Below are 17,798 nucleotides of genomic sequence, written 5' to 3' on the forward strand. Positions count from 1 at the left end.
GCTCAGTCACTCGCTCGCTCAGTCACTCGCTCGCTCAGTCACTCACTCGCTCAGCCACTCACTCACTCAGCCACTCACTCACTCAGCCACTCGCTCGCTCAGCCACTCGCTCGCTCAGCCACTCACTCGCTCAGCCACTCGCTCGCTCAGTCACTCGCTCGCTCAGTCACTCGCTCACTCAGTCACTCGCTCGCTCAGCCACTCACTCACTCAGCCACTCACTCACTCAGCCACTCGCTCGCTCAGCCACTCGCTCGCTCAGCCACTCACTCGCTCAGCCACTCGCTCGCTCAGTCACTCGCTCACTCAGCCACTCGCTCACTCAGCCACTCGCTCGCTCAGCCACTCGCTCGCTCAGCCACTCGCTCGCTCAGTCACTCGCTCGCTCAGTCACTCGCTCGCTCAGTCACTCGCTCGCTCAGTCACTCGCTCGCTCAGTCACTCACTCGCTCAGCCACTCACTCACTCAGCCACTCACTCACTCAGCCACTCGCTCGCTCAGCCACTCGCTCGCTCAGCCACTCACTCGCTCAGCCACTCGCTCGCTCAGTCACTCGCTCGCTCAGTCACTCGCTCACTCAGCCACTCGCTCGCTCAGTCACTCGCTCGCTCAGTCACTCGCTCGCTCAGCCACTCGCTCGCTCAGTCACTCGCTCGCTCAGCCACTCGCTCGCTCAGTCACTCGCTCGCTCAGCCACTCGCTCGCTCAGCCACTCACTCACTCAGCCACTCGCTTGCTCAGCCACTCGCTCGCTCAGCCACTCGCTCGCTCAGCCACTCACTCGCTCAGCCACTCGCTCGCTCAGCCACTCACTCGCTCATCCACTCACTCGCTCAGTCACTCACTCGCTCAGCCACTCGCTCGCTCAGCCACTCGCTCGCTCAGCCACTCGCTCGCTCAGCCACTCGCTCGCTCAGCCACTCGCTCGCTCAGCCACTCGCTCAACCACTCACTTATTTATAGATTTGAAGCTTTCGTGACTGCAAGAATTCATACTCTTTGTTTTTTTCGGTAAAGTCACATAGGTAAAATAAAATAAATGAAAACAACTGAATTAAATTTCGACGTTTTGTGATTTAATTGTTGTATCACTTGATACAGCATTTTTGCTGTGACTGTTCCACCTGAAGACGGAAGCTTGTGTTGCCTCCGAAACGTCGTGATTTAATTTAGTTGTTTTCATATATAAGTTATTTTACCTACGTCACTCACTTATTCACTGAGTGGGTGGATGAGTGGTTGAGGGGGTGAGTGGGTGGGTACGTGGATTAGTGAATGAGTATGTGGGTGAGTGACAGTGAGTGACTGGGTGAGTGAATGACAGTCAGTGACCCTGTGACCCCATATCCCCGTGTAGAGACTACGTACTTGAAGACATCGCTCGGATCGTTCATCCGGATACACTCCTCAACCGAGTGGTGTTTGACATCGAGAGTACAACGTGAGTGCAGTAAAACAGTCTACACCCCTACAACTCGCTTACTCACGCACGCACCTACTCACCCACCCACACACTCACTCACTCACCCACACACTCGCTCACCCACGCATCCACTCACCCACCCACCCGCTCACGCACCTACCCACTCACTCACTCACTCGCTCACCCACCCACCCACTCACTCACTCACCCACCCTACCACCCACCCACTCGCCCAATGGCAATGCTGCCTCTACCCGCCCTGCACACGTTCCTGCTCGCTCGCTAACAGCACTTGCTCCAGCAGCCGGTGTGGGCTACACGGGGGACCTTTGCCTGCGTGTGAACCCCCTCCCCCAGCCCCCCCTCTGCGCAGGAGGCTGTGGGGACAGGGACCCCCCCCCTGACTTTCTACTCAGCCTTCGAGAGTGGGAACCTCCGTAAGGCCATTCAGGTCCGCAGGTGAGCGGGGCGGTGAGGGGGTGGGTGGCTCGGTGGGTGAGTGGGTGGGTGGGGGGATGAGTGAGTGAGTGGGTGGAATGGTGGGTGGGTGGGTGGGAGGATGGGTGGAAGGGTGAGTGCGTGAGTAGGTGGGTGGGTGGGTGGGAGGGTGAGTGTGTGGGTAGGTGGGAGGATGAGTGAGTGAGTGGGTGGAATGGTGGGTGGGTGGGTGAGTGGGAGGATGGGTGGGAGGGTGCGTGCGTGGGTAAGTGGGTGGGTGGGTGGGAGGGTGAGTGAGTGAGTGGGTGGGAGGATGAGTGAGTGAGTGGGTGGAATGGTGGGTGGGTGGGTGAGTGGGAGGATGGGTGGTAGGGTGAGTGCGTGGGTAGGTGGGTGGGTGGGTGGGTGGGAGGATGAGTGAGTGAGTGGGTGGATGGTGGGTGGGTGAGTGGGAGGATGGGTGGGAGGGTGAGTGGGTAGGTGGGTGGGTGGGTGGGAGGGTGAGTGCGTGGGTGGGTGGGAGGATGAGTGAGTGAGTGGGTGGAATGGTGGGTGGGTGAGTGGGAGGATGGGTGGGAGGGTGAGTGCGTGGGTGGGTGGGTGGGAGGATGAGTGAGTGGGTGGAATGTTGGGTGGGTGGGAGGATGGGTGGGAGGGTGAGTGGAATAGTGGGTGAATGACGTCACTGAGGAAGTAGCTGTAGCTTTGCGGTTGTTGTTGGTGGTGGTAGCTGTGTGGTTGTTGTGGCGGTTGTTGTTGGTGGTGGTAGCTGTATGGTTGTTGTGGCGGTTGTTGTTAGTGGTGGTGGTAGCTGTATGGTTGTTGTGATCGTTTTGGTTGTGGTGGTAGCTACGAGTACGACCTGCTGCTGAACTCGGATCCCAACTCGGACCGTCACCACCAGTGGTTCTACTTCGAGGTGGGGAACGTCGAGGCTGGCACGGCCTACCGGCTAAACATCATCAACTGTGAAAAGTCTAGCAGCCAGTTCAACCACGGTGAGACTCACTCACCTAGTCACTCACCTACTCACTCACCTACTCACTCACCTACTCGCTCACCTAGTTACTCACCTACTCACTCACCTACTCACTCACCTACTCACTCACTCACCTACTCACTCAATCACCTACTCACTCACTCACCTACTCACTCACTCACCTACTCACTCACTCACCTACTCACTCACTCACCTACTCACTCACCTACTCACTCACCTAGTCACTCACCTACTCACTCACTCACCTACTCACTCACTCACCTACTCACTCACTCACCTACTCGCTCACTCACCTACTCACTCACTCACCTACTCACTCACTCACCTACTCACTCACTCACCTACTCACTCACTCACCTACTCACTCACCTACTCACTCACCTACTCACTCACTCACCTACTCACTCACTCACCTACTCGCTCACTTACAGTGAGGGAAAAAAGTATTTGATCCCCTGCTGATTTTGTACTTTTGCCCACTGACAAAGAAATGATCAGTCTATAATTTTAATGGTAGGTTTATATGAACAGTGAGAGACAGAATAACAACAACAAAATCCAGAAAAACGCATGTCAAAAATGTTATAAATTGATTTGCATTTTAATGAAGGAAATAAATATTTGACCCCCTCTCAATCATAAAGATTTCTGGCTCCCAGGTGTCTTTTATACAGGTAACGAGCTGAGATTAAGAGCACACTCTTAAAGGGAGTGCTCCTAATCTCAGCTTGTTACCTGTATAAAAGACACCTGTCCACAGAAGCAATAAATCAATCAGATTCCAAAATTTTCCATCATTGGCAAGACCAAAGAGCTCTCCAAGGATGTCAGGGACAAGATTGTAGACCTACACAAGGCTGGAATGGGCTACAAGACCATTGCCAAGCAGCTTGGTGAGAAGGTGACAACAGTTGGTGCGATTATTCGCAAATGGAAGAAACACAAAAGAACTGTCAATCTCCCTCAGCCTGGGGCTCCATGCAAGATCTCACCTCGTGGAGTTGCAATGATCATGAGAACGGTGAGGAATCAGCCCATAACTACACGAGAGGATCTTGTCAATGATCTCAAGGCAGCTGGGACCATAGTCAGCAAGAAAACAATTGGTAACAGACCACGCCGTGAAGGACTGAAATCCTGCAGCGCCCGCAAGGTCCCCCTGCTCAAGAAAGCACATATACATGCCCGTCTGAAGTTTGCCAATGAACATCTGAATGATTTAGAGGACAACTGGGTGAAAGTGTTGTGGTCAGATGAGACCAAAATGGAGCTCTTTGGCATCAACTCAACTCGCCGTGTTTGGAGGAGGATGAATGCTGCCTATAACCCCAAGAACACCATCCCCACCGTCAAACATGGAGGTGGGAACATTATGCTTTGGCGGTGTTTTTCTGCTAAGGGGACAGGACATCTTTGCCGCATCAAAGGGACGATGGACGGGGCCATGTACCGTCAAATCTTGGGTGAGAACCTCATTCCCTCAGCCAGGGCATTGAAAATGGGTCGCGGATGGGTATTCCAGCATGACAATGACCCAAAACACACGACCTACTCACTCACTCACCTACTCACTCACTCACCTACTCGCTCACTCACCTACTCACTCACCTACTCACTCACTCACCTACTCACTCACCTACTCACTCACCTACTCGCTCACTCACCTATTTACTCACCTACTCACTCACTTACTCACTCACCTACTCACTCACTCACCTACTCACTCACTCACCTACTCACTCACTCACCTACTCGCTCACTCACCTACTCACTCACCTACTCACTCACTCACTCACCTACTCAGTCACCTACTCACTCACCTACTCGCTCACTCACCTATTTACTCACCTACTCACTCACCTACTCACTCACCTACTCACTCACTCAGATACTCACTCACTCACCTACTCGCTCACTCACCTACTCACTCACCTACTCACTCACTCACCTACTCACTCAACTACTCACTCACCTACTCGCTCACTCACCTATTCACTCACCTACTCACTCACCTACTCACTCACCTACTCACTCACTCACCTACTCACTCACTCACCTAGTCACTCACTCACCTACTCACTCACTCACTCACCTACTCACTCACTCACCTACTCACTCACTCACCTACTCACTCACCTACTCACTCACTCACCTACTCACTCACTCACCTACTCACTCACCTTCTCAACCTCATCAACTGTGTACGATAGTAAGTGCTGCATGTGTATGGTGCGGAAGTGAGCCGTGTGTGTGTACTGTGTGTACTGTGTGAGTACTGTGTGAGTACTGTGTGTGTGCTGTGTGAGTCATGTCTGTGTGGACGGTGTGTGTACTGTGTGAGTACTGTCTGTACTGTATGAGTACTGTGTGTGGACTGTGTGTGCTGTGTGAGTACTGTGTGTGCTGTGTGAGTGTACTGTGTGAGTACTGTGTATGTGTGCTGTGTGAGTCATGTCTGTGTAGACTGTGTGTACTGTGTGAGTACTGTGTGTGTACTGTGTGTGTGCTGTGTGAGTGTACTGTGTGTGTACTGTGTGTGTACTGTGTGTGTGAGTACTGTGTGTGTACTGTGTGAGTACTGTGTGAGTACTGTGTGTGTATTGTGTGTGTGTGCTGTGTGAGTACTGTGTGAGTGTACTGTGTGTGTACTGTGTGAGTACTGTCTGTACTGTGTGAGTACTGTGTGTGGACTGTGTGTGCTGTGTGAGTGTACTGTGTGTGTACTGTGTGTGTACTGTGTGTGTGAGTACTGTGTGTGTACTGTGTGAGTACTGTGTGAGTACTGTGTGAGTACTGTGTGTGTATTGTGTGTGTGTGTGCTGTGTGAGTAATGTCTGTGTGAGTACTGTGTGTGTACTGTGTGTCTGTAATGTGTGTGTGTACTGTGTGTGTGTACACTGTGTGTACTGTGTGTCTGTAATGTGTGTGTGCTGTGTGTGTGTACTGTGTGTGTGTGTGCTGTGTGTGTACTATGTGTGTGTGTACTGTGTGTGTGTACTGTGTGTGTACTGTGTGTGTGTGTGTACTGTGTGTGTGTACTGTGTGTGTGTACTGTGTGTATAGACTGTGTGTGTGTACTGTGTGTGTACTGTGTGTGTACTGTGCGTGTGTGCTGTGTGTGTATGCTGTGTGTGTGCTGTGTGTGTGTGCTGTGTGTGTGTGCTGTGTGTGTGTGCTGTGTGTGTGTACTGTGTGTGTGTACTGTGTGTGTACTGTGTGAGTGTACTGTGTGTGTACTGTGTGTGTACTGTGTGTGTGTACTGTGTGTGTGTACTGTGTGAGTACTGTGTGAGTACTGTGTGTGTGTGCTGTGTGTGTGTGCTGTGTGTGTGTACTGTGTGTGTGTGCTGTGTGTGTACTGTGTGTGTACTGTGTGTGTGTGTGTACTGTGTGTGTACTGTGTGTGTACTGTGTGTATATACTGTGTGTGTGTACTGTGTGTGTACTGTGTGTACATACTGTGCGTGTGTACTGTGTGTGTACGTACTGTGTGTGTGTACTGATTGTGTGTACTGTGTGTGTGTGCTGTGTGTGTGTACTGTGTGTGTACTGTGTGTGTGTACTGTGTGTGTACTGTGTGGGTGTACTGTGTGTGTGTACTGAGTGTGTGTGTACTGATTGTGTGTACTGTGTGTTTGTGCTGTGTGTGTGTACTGTGTGTGTACTGTGTGTGTACTGTGTGTGTGTGTACTGATTGTGTGTACTGTGTGTGTGTGCTGTGTGTGTGTACTGTGTGTGTACTGTGTGTGTACTGTGTGTGTGTGTGTACTGTGTGTGTGTGCTGTGGGTGTGTACTGTGTGTGTGCTGTGTGTGTGTACTGTGTGTGTACTGTGTGTGTACTGTGTGTGTGTGTACTGTGTGTGTCTACTGTGTGTGTGCTGTGTGTGTGTACTGTGTGTGTGTACTGTGTGTATATACTGTGTGTGTACTGTGTGTGTACTGTGTGTGTACTGTGTGTGTGTGCTGTGTGTGTATGCTGTGTGTGTGCTGTGTGTGTGTGCTGTGTGTGTGTGCTGTGTGTGTGTGCTGTGTGTGTGTGCTGTGTGTGTGCTGTGTGTGTACTGTGTGTGTACTGTGTGTGTGTACTGTGTGTGTACTGTGTGTGTGTACTGTGTGTGTACTGTGTGTGTACTGTGTGTGTACTGTGTGTGTGTACTGTGTGAGTACTGTATGAGTACTGTGTGTGTGTACTGTGTGTGTGCTGTGTGTGTGTGCTGTGTGTGTGTACTGTGTGTGTGTGCTGTGTGTGTACTGTGTGTGTACTGTGTGTGTGTGTACTGTGTGTGTACTGTGTGTGTACTGTCTGTGTGTACTGTGTGTGTATACTGTGTGTGTGTAATGTGTGTGTACTGTGTGTGTGTACTGTGTGTGTGTACTGTGTGTGTGCTGTGTGTGTGTACTGTGTGTGTGTGCTGTGTGTGTGTACTTATTGTGTGTACTGTGTGTGTGTACTGTGTGTGTACTGTGTGTGTGTACTGTGTGTGTGTACTGAGTGTGTGTGTACTGATTGTGTGTACTGTGTGTGTGTGCTGTGTGTGTGTACTGTGTGTGTACTGTGTGTGTACTGTGTGTGTGTGTACTGATTGTGTGTACTGTGTGTGTCCTGTGTGTGTGTACTGTGTGTGTACTGTGTGTGTGTGTGTACTGTGTGTGTGTACTGTGTGTGTGTACTGTGTGTGTGTACTTATTGTGTGTACTGTGTGTGTGTGCTGTGTGTGAGTACTGTGTGTGTACTGTGTGTGTGTACTGTGTGTGTACTGTGTGTGTGTACTGTGTGTGTACTGTGTGTGTACTGTGTGTGTGTACTGTGTGTGTGTACTGTGTGAGTACTGTATGAGTACTGTGTGAGTACTGTGTGTGTGTACTGTGTGTGTGCTGTGTGTGTGTGCTGTGTGTGTGTACTGTGTGTGTGTGCTGTGTGTGTACTGTGTGTGTACTGTGTGTGTGTGTACTGTGTGTGTACTGTGTGTGTACTGTCTGTGTGTACTGTGTGTATACTGTGTGTGTGTAATGTGTGTGTACTGTGTGTGTGTACTGTGTGTGTGTACTGTGTGTGTACTGTGTGTGTGCTGTGTGTGTGTACTGTGTGTGTGTGCTGTGTGTGTGTACTTATTGTGTGTACTGTGTGTGTGTACTGTGTGTGTACTGTGTGTGTGTACTGTGTGTGTGTACTGAGTGTGTGTGTACTGATTGTGTGTACTGTGTGTGTGTGCTGTGTGTGTGTACTGTGTGTGTACTGTGTGTGTACTGTGTGTGTGTGTACTGATTGTGTGTACTGTGTGTGTCCTGTGTGTGTGTACTGTGTGTGTACTGTGTGTGTGTGTGTACTGTGTGTGTGTACTGTGTGTGTGTACTGTGTGTGTGTACTTATTGTGTGTACTGTGTGTGTGTGCTGTGTGTGTGTACTGTGTGTGTGTACTGTGTGTGTGCTGTGTGTGTGTACTGTGTGTGTGTATTGTGTGTGTGTGTACTGAGTGTGTGTACTGTGTGTGTATACTGTGTGTGTGTACTGTGTGTGTACTGTGTGTGTACTGTGTGTGTGTACTGTGTGTGTGTACTGTGTGTGTGTACTGTGTGTGTGTACTGTGTGTGTGTGCTGTGTGTGTGTGCTGTGTGTGTATTGTGTGTGTGTACTGTGTGTGTGTGCTGTGTGTGTGTACTGTGTGTGTGTATTGTGTGTGTGTACTGAGTGTGTGTACTGTGTGTGTATACTGTGTGTGTGTACTGTGTGTGTACTGTGTGTGTGTGCTGTGTGTGTGTGCTGTGTGAGTACTGTGTGAGTACTATGTGTGTGTGCTGTGTGTGTGTGCTGTGTGTGTGTACTGTGTGTGTGTGCTGTGTGTGTACTGTGTGTGTACTGTGTGTGTGTGTGTACTGTGTGTGTACTGTGTGTGTGTACTGTGTGTGTACTGTGTGGGTGTACTGTGTGTGTGTGTACTGAGTGTGTGTGTACTGATTGTGTGTACTGTGTGTTTGTGCTGTGTGTGTGTACTGTGTGTGTACTGTGTGTGTGTGTGTACTGATTGTGTGTACTGTGTGTGTGTGCTGTGTGTGTGTACTGTGTGTGTACTGTGTGTGTACTGTGTGTGTGTGTGTACTGTGTGTGTGTGCTGTGTGTGTGTACTGTGTGTGTGCTGTGTGTGTGTACTGTGTGTGTACTGTGTGTGTACTGTGTGTGTGTGTACTGTGTGTGTGTACTGTGTGTGTGCTGTGTGTGTGTACTGTGTGTGTGTACTGTGTGTATATACTGTGTGTGTACTGTGTGTGTACTGTGTGTGTACTGTGTGTGTGTGCTGTGTGTGTATGCTGTGTGTGTGCTGTGTGTGTGCTGTGTGTGTGTGCTGTGTGTGTGTGCTGTGTGTGTGTGCTGTGTGTGTGCTGTGTGTGTACTGTGTGTGTACTGTGTGTGTGTACTGTGTGTGTACTGTGTGTGTGTACTGTGTGTGTACTGTGTGAGTGTACTGTGTGTGTACTGTGTGTGTGTACTGTGTGTGTGTACTGTGTGAGTACTGTGTGAGTACTGTGTGTGTGTACTGTGTGTGCTGTGTGTGTGTACTGTGTGTGTGTGCTGTGTGTGTACTGTGTGTGTACTGTGTGTGTGTGTACTGTGTGTGTACTGTGTGTGTACTGTCTGTGTGTACTGTGTGTGTATACTGTGTGTGTGTAATGTGTGTGTACTGTGTGTGTGTACTGTGTGTGTGTACTGTGTGTGTGCTGTGTTTGTGTGCTGTGTGTGTGTGCTGTGTGTGTGTACTTATTGTGTGTACTGTGTGTGTGTACTGTGTGTGTACTGTGTGTGTGTACTGTGTGTGTGTACTGAGTGTGTGTGTACTGATTGTGTGTACTGTGTGTGTGTTCTGTGTGTGTACTGTGTGTGTGTCCTGTGTGTGTGTGTACTGTGTGTGTACTGTGTGTGTACTGTGTGTGTGTGTGTACTGTGTGTGTGTACTGTGTGTGTGTACTGTGTGTGTGTACTTATTGTGTGTGTGTGCTGTGTGTGTGTACTCTGTGTGTGTACTGTGTGTGTGTGCTGTGTGTGTGTACTGTGTGTGTGTATTGTGTGTGTGTACTGAGTGTGTGTACTGTGTGTGTATACTGTGTGTGTGTACTGTGTGTGTACTGTGTGTGTGTACTGTGTGTGTGTACTGTGTGTGTGTACTGTGTGTGTGTACTGATTGTGTGTACTGTGTGTGTGTGCTGTGTGTGTATTGTGTGTGTGTACTGTGTGTGTGTGCTGTGTGTGTGTACTGTGTGTGTGTATTGTGTGTGTGTACTGAGTGTGTGTACTGTGTGTGTATACTGTGTGTGTGTACTGTGTGTGTACTGTGTGTGTACTGTGTGTGTACTGTGTGTGTGTGCTGTGTGTGTGTACTGTGTGTGTGTACTACAGGCATGCAGCCTGTACTCTACTCAGTACGCGAGGCTCTGGAGGGGAGGCCGTACTGGGTCCGTGCTGGAACCGACGTTTGCTACTACAAGTACTGGCACAGTACTCACACAGTACTCACACAGTACTCACACAGTGCTAACACAGTACACAGTACTCACACAGTACTAACACAGTACTAACACAGTACTCACACAGTACTCACACAGTACTAACACAGTACACAGTACTCACACAGTACTAACACAGTACTCAGACAGTACTAACACAGTACACAGTACTCACACAGTACACAGTACTCACACAGTACTCACACAGTACTCACACACACACAGTACACACACGCAGTACTCGTGCAGTACTCACAGTACACAGTACTCACACAGTACACACACAGTACACAAAGTACTCACACAGTACTCACACACAGTACACACACAGTACTCACACAGTACTCACACACACAGTAAACACACACACAGTACACACACACAGTACTCACACACACACAATACACACACAGTACTCACACAGTACACACACAGTACACACACAGTACTCACCCAGTACACACACAGTACACAGACACACAGTACTCACAGTACTCACACAGTACACACACAGTACACACAGTACTCACACAGGGCTCACAGTACACACATTACACACAGTACACTCACAGTATTCACACAAGCACAGTACTCACAGTACACACACAGTACTCACAGTACACACACAGTACACACACAGTACTCACACAGTACACACACACAGTACACACACAGTACACTCACAGTACTCACAGTACACACACAGTACACACACAGTACTCACAGTACACACACACAGTACACACACAGTACACTCACAGTACTCCCAGTACACACACAGTACACACACAGTACTCACACAGTACACACACACAGTACACTTACAGTACTCACAGTACACTCACAGTACACACACAGTACTCATACAGTACTCACACACACAGTACACACAAACAGTACTCACGCACACAATACACACACAGTACTCACACAGTACACACACAGTACACACACAGTACTCACCCAGTACACACACAGTACACAGACACACAGTACTCACAGTACTCACACAGTACACACAGTACACACAGTACTCACACAGGGCTCACAGTACACACATTACACACAGTACACTCACAGTACTCACACAAGCACAGTACTCACAGCACACACACAGTGGTCACAGTACACACACAATACACACACAGTACTCACACAGTACACACACAGTACTCACACAGTACACACACAGTACTCACACAGTACACACACACAGTACACACACAGTACACTCACAGTACTCACACACACACAGTACACACACGCAGTACTCGTACAGTACTCACAGTACACAGTACTCACACAGTACACACACAGTACACAAAGTACTCACACAGTACTCACACACAGTACACAGTACACACACAGTACTCACACAGTACTCACACAGTACTCACACACACAGTAAACACACACACACAGTACACACACACAGTACTCACACACACACAATACACACACAGTACACACACAGTACACACACAGTACTCACCCAGTACACACACAGTACACAGACACACAGTACTCACAGTACTCACACAGTACACACACAGTACAAACAGTACTCACACAGGGCTCACAGTGCACACATTACACACAGTACACTCACAGTATTCACACAAGCACAGTACTCACAGTACACACACAGTACTCACAGTACACACACAGTACACTCACAGTACACACACAGTACACACACAGTACTGACACAGTACACACACACAGTACACACACAGTACACTCACAGTACTCACAGTACACACACAGTACACACACAGTACTCACAGTACACACACACAGTACACACACAGTACACTCACAGTACTCACAGTACACACACAGTACACACACAGTACTCACACAGTACACACACTCAGTACACACACAGTACTCACAGTACACACACAGTACACACACAGTACTCACACAGTACACACACACAGTACACACACAGTACACTCACAGTACTCACAGTACACACACAGTACACACACAGTACTCACACACACAATACACACACAGTACTCACACAGTACACACACAGTACACACACAGTACTCACCCAGTACACACACAGTACACAGACACACAGTACTCACAGTACTCACACAGTACACACACAGTACTCACACAGGACTCACAGTACACACATTACACACAGTACACTCACAGTACTCACACAAGCACAGTACTCACAGCACACACACAGTACTCACAGTACACACACAATACACACACAGTACTCACACAGTACACACACAGTACTCACACAGTACACACACAGTACTCACACAGTACACACACACAGTACACACACAGTACACTCACAGTACTCACAGTACACACACAGTACAAGTCCGATTCCCACTGATGGTCGACATCACCGAGACTGATTAGTCTCTGAACCGGTCCTGGGCCTCCCCTATGTCGACTCGGACTCAATTGAGTAGCTGGTTTAGCGGTGTAGTGAACATCGCCATCACTGGGGAGACAAAGGCGGCCGGGCGTGGTGTCGGCCTTCATAGGTGCTGCTGTGTCCACTCACGAACAGCACTTGAGGCTACACGGGGGACCTTTGTCTGTGCGTGTGTGGGATGCAGGAACAGTGTGGAGCGGTAGTGTAGCGGTTCCACACTGCACTACGAACCCGGCGACCGGAGTTCGATTCCCGCTCATGGCCAACACCGGTGAAGATGATCTAAACCGGGTCCTGGGCCTCCCCTAGGTCGACTCAGCCTAAATTGACTACCCCAGTGCGGTGTGTAGTGAACATCGCCAGCACTGGGGAGACAAAGGCGGCCGGGCGTGGTGCTGGCCACCCACCCCCTCCTCCTGTGCCCTTCCAGCCTCCATAGGCACCCGCTAACAGCACTTGCCCCGACAGTCTTGCTGAGGCTACATGGGGGACCTTTGTCTGTGCGCGTGTGGGATGCAGGAACAGCTACAGGCGACCCAGTCGAGTGACGGGAGGGGTGAGGGGTAAATCCTACTACTCACTCGTGCTCACCCTCACCTTCCCACACAGTGGGGACGTCTGCTACCTCGCTCACCACTACCCCTACACCTACACCTCACTCATGGTGAGTGTACACCCACTCGCTCACCACTCACTCACCACTTACCACTACACCTACACCTCACTCATGGTGAGTGTACACCCACTCGCTCACCACTCACTCACCACTTACCACTACACCTACACCTCACTCATGGTGAGTGTACACCCACTCGCTCACCACTCACTCACCACTACACCTACACCTCACTCATGGTGAGTGTACACCCACTCGCTCACCACTCACTCACCACTACACCTACACCTCACTCATGGTGAGTGTACACCCACTCGCTCACCACTCACTCACCACTACACCTACACCTCACTCATGGTGAGTGTACACCCACTCGCTCACCACTCGCTCACCACTCACTCACCACTTACTCACCACTTAGCACTACACCTCACTCATGGTGAGTGTACACCCACTCGCTCACCACTCACTCACCACTTACCACTACACCTACACCTCACTCATGGTGAGTGTACACCCACTCGCTCACCACTCACTCACCACTCACTCACCACTTACTCACCACTACACACCTACACCTCACTCATGGTGAGTGTACACCCACTCGCTCACCACTCACTCACCACTCACTCACCACTTACTCACCACTACACCTACACCTCACTCATGGTGAGTGTACACCCACTCGCTCACCACTCACTCACCATTCACTCACCACTTACTCACCACTTACTCACCACTACACACCTACACCTCACTCATGGTGAGTGTACACCCACTCGCTCACCACTCACTCACCACTTACTCACCACTACACACCTACACCTCACTCATGGTGAGTGTACACCCACTCACTCACCACCCACTCACCACTTACTCACCACTACACACCTACACCTCACTCATGGTGAGTGTACACCCACTCGCTCACCACTCACTCACCACTCACTCACCACTTACTCACCGCTACACCTACACCTCACTCATGGTGAGTGTACACCCACTCGCTCACCACTCACTCACCACTTACTCACCCCTCACTCACCACTACCCCTACACCTCACTCATAGTGAGTGTACACCCACTCACTCACCACTCACTCACCACTTACCACGACACCTACACCTCACTCATGGTGAGTGTACACCCACTCGCTCACCACTCACTCACCACTCACTCACCACTTACTCACCACTACACCTACACCTCACTCATGGTGAATGTACACCCACCCACTCACTCACCACTCACTCACCACTTACTCACCACTCACTCACCACTACCCCTACACCTCACTCATGGTGAGTGTATACCCACTCACCATGTGATTGTGGTGAGTGTGGTTCATGCGGTGGTTGTGGTCGGTGTGGTGAGTGTGGTGAATGTGGTCGGTGTGGTGAGTGTGGTCGGTGTGGTGAGTGTGGTGAATGTGGCGAGTGTGGTCGGTGTGGTGAGTGTGGTGAGTGTGGCTGGTGTGGCGAGTGTGGTTGATGTGGTGAGTGTGGCTGGTGTGGTGAGTGTGGTGAGTGTGGCTGGTGTGGTGAGTGTGGTGAGTGTGGCTGGTGTGGTGAGTGTGGTGAGTGTGGCTGGTGTGGTGAGTGTGGTGAGTGTGGTGAGTGTGGTTGGTGTGGTGAGTGTGGCTGGTGTGGTTGATGTGGTGAGTGTGGTGAGTGTGGTGAGTGTGGTGAGTGTGGTTGGTGTGGTGAGTGTGGTTGATGTGGTGAGTGTGGCTGGTGTGGTGAGTGTGGCTGGTGTGGTGAGTGTGGCTGGTGTGGTGAGTGTGGCTGGTGTGGTGAGTGTGGCTGGTGTGGTGAGTGTGGCTGGTGTGGTGAGTGTGGTTGATGTGGTGAGTGTGGTTGGTGTGGTGAGTGTGGTGAGTGGTGAGTGTGGCTGGTGTGGTGAGTGTGGTTGGTGTGGTGAGTGTGGTGAGTGGTGAGTGTGGCTGGTGTGGTGAGTGTGGTGAGTGTGGTGAGTGTGGTGAGTGGTGAGTGTGGCTGGTGTGGTGAGTGTGGTTGATGTGGTGAGTGTGGCTGGTGTGGTGAGTGTGGTGAGTGTAGTGAGTGTGGTTGGTGTGGTGAGTGTGGTGAGTGTGGTGAGTGTGGCTGGTGTGGTGAGTGTGGCTGGTGTGGTGAGTGTGGCTGGTGTGGTGAGTGTGGTGAGTGTGGTGAGTGTGGCTGGTGTGGTGAGTGTGGCTGGTGTGGTGAGTGTGGCTGGTGTGGTGAGTGTGGTGAGTGTGGTGAGTGTGGCTGGTGTGGTGAGTGTGGTTGGTGTGGTGAGTGTGGTGAGTGTGGTGAGTGTGGTGAGTGTGGCTGGTGTGGTGAGTGTGGTTGGTGTGGTGAGTGTGGCTGGTGTGGTGAGTGTGGTGAGTGTGGTGAGTGTGGCTGGTGTGGTGAGTGTGGCTGGTGTGGTGAGTGTGGTGAGTGTGGTGAGTGTGGCTGGTGTGGTGAGTGTGGTGAGTGTGGCTGGTGTGGTGAGTGTGGTGAGTGTGGTGAGTGTGGCTGGTGTGGTGAGTGTGGTGAGTGTGGTGAGTGTGGCTGGTGTGGTGAGTGTGGTGAGTGGTGAGTGTGGCTGGTGTGGTGAGTGTGGTGAGTGTGGTGAGTGTGGTGAGTGTGGCTGGTGTGGTGAGTGTGGCTGGTGTGGTGAGTGTGGATGGTGTGGTGAGTGTGGTGAGTGTGGTGAGTGTGGCTGGTGTGGTGAGTGTGGTGAGTGTGGTGAGTGTGGCTGGTGTGGTGAGTGTGGTGAGTGGTGAGTGTGGCTGGTGTGGTGAGTGTGGCTGGTGTGGTGAGTGTGGTGAGTGTGGTGAGTGTGGCTGGTGTGGTGAGTGTGGATGGTGTGGTGAGTGTGGCTGGTGTGGTGAGTGTGGTGAGTGTGGTGAGTGTGGCTGGTGTGGTGAGTGTGGTGAGTGTGGTGAGTGTGGCTGGTGTGGTGAGTGTGGTTTTGTCTTTGCAGGTGGACCTGGAGTCCATGCTGTCTGCGTGCGACCGAAGCTCGGTGTTCGTGCAGAGAGACATGCTGTGTCTAACCGCAGGGGGCAACAGCTGTCCCATCCTCACCATCACCGCAGCGCCAACCTCACAGAGAGACCTCCAGTCTCTGAGTGAGACACGCGGGGACACACGGGGACACACGGGGACACACGGGGACACACTCCATCTGTGTCAATCTGTGTGAGTCTGTGTGTTTATGCGTCTGTGTGAGTCTGTGTGTTTGTGTGTCTGTGTGAGTTTGTGTGTTTATCTCACTCCACACGTACCCACTGTGTGTGTATCTCACTCCACACGTACCCACTGTGTGTGTATCTCACTCCACACGTACCCACTGTGTGTGTATCTCACTCCACACGTACCCACTGTGTGTGTATCTCACTCCACACGTACCCACTGTGTGTGTATCTCACTCCACACGTACTCACTGTGTGTGTATCTCACTCCACACGTACTCACTGTGTGTGTATCTCACTCCACACGTACCCACTGTGTATCTCACTCCACACGTACCCACTGTGTGTGTACCTCACTCCACACGTACCCACTGTGTGTGTATCTCACTCCACACGTACCCACTGTGTGTGTATCTCACTCCACACGTACTCACTGTGTGTGTATCTCACTCCACACGTACCCACTGTGTATCTCACTCCACACGTACCCACTGTGTGTGTACCTCACTCCACACGTACCCACTGTGTATCTCACTCCACACGTACCCACTGTGTGTGTACCTCACTCCACACGTACCCACTGTGTGTGTATCTCACTCCACACGTACCCACTGTGTATCTCACTCCACACGTACCCACTGTGTGTGTATCTCACTCCACACGTACCCACTGTGTGTGTATCTCACTCTACACGTACCCACTGTGTGTGTATCTCACTCCACACGTACCCACTGTGTGTGTATCTCACTCCACACGTACCCACTGTGTGTGTATCTCACTCCACACGTACCCACTGTGTATCTCACTCCACACGTACCCACTGTGTATCTCACTCCACACGTACCCACTGTGTGTCTCACTCCACACGTACCCACTGTGTATCTCACTCCACACGTACCCACTGTGTATCTCACTCCACACGTACCCACTGTGTATCTCACTCCACACGTACCCACTGTGTGTGTATCTCACTCCACACGTACCCACTGTGTATCTCACTCCACACGTACCCACTGTGTATCTCACTCCACACGTACCCACTGTGTATCTCACTCCACACGTACCCACTGTGTGTCTCACTCCACACGTACCCACTGTGTGTGTATCTCACTCCACACGTACCCACTGTGTGTCTCACTCCACACGTACCCACTGTGTGTCTCACTCCACACGTACCCACTGTGTGTGTATCTCACTCCACACGTACCCACTGTGTATCTCACTCCACACGTACCCACTGTGTGTG

At 51.0% G+C, this 17,798-nt stretch overlaps 1 protein-coding gene across 1 annotated transcript in view; it reads left to right on the top strand.

The window, feature by feature from the left end:
- The window catches only part of LOC116937462 (cytosolic carboxypeptidase 4-like), a 45,875-nt gene that overhangs the window by 12,494 nt on the left and 15,583 nt on the right, over positions 1–17,798 (top strand). The window contains exons 5-10 of the mRNA XM_076056971.1: positions 1,359–1,442; positions 1,782–1,883; positions 2,712–2,860; positions 10,254–10,341; positions 13,296–13,440; positions 16,342–16,489. Of these exons, the coding sequence (XP_075913086.1) occupies positions 1,359–1,442; positions 1,782–1,883; positions 2,712–2,860; positions 10,254–10,341; positions 13,296–13,440; positions 16,342–16,489 (716 nt within the window). The remainder of the gene's footprint in view (positions 1–1,358; positions 1,443–1,781; positions 1,884–2,711; positions 2,861–10,253; positions 10,342–13,295; positions 13,441–16,341; positions 16,490–17,798) is intronic.

Source organism: Petromyzon marinus, chromosome 79, assembly GCF_048934315.1.
Source record: "Petromyzon marinus isolate PM22_M1 ecotype Great Lakes invasive population chromosome 79, UKy_Petmar_22M1.pri1.0, whole genome shotgun sequence".
NCBI classification, from domain to species: Eukaryota; Metazoa; Chordata; class Hyperoartia; order Petromyzontiformes; family Petromyzontidae; genus Petromyzon; species Petromyzon marinus.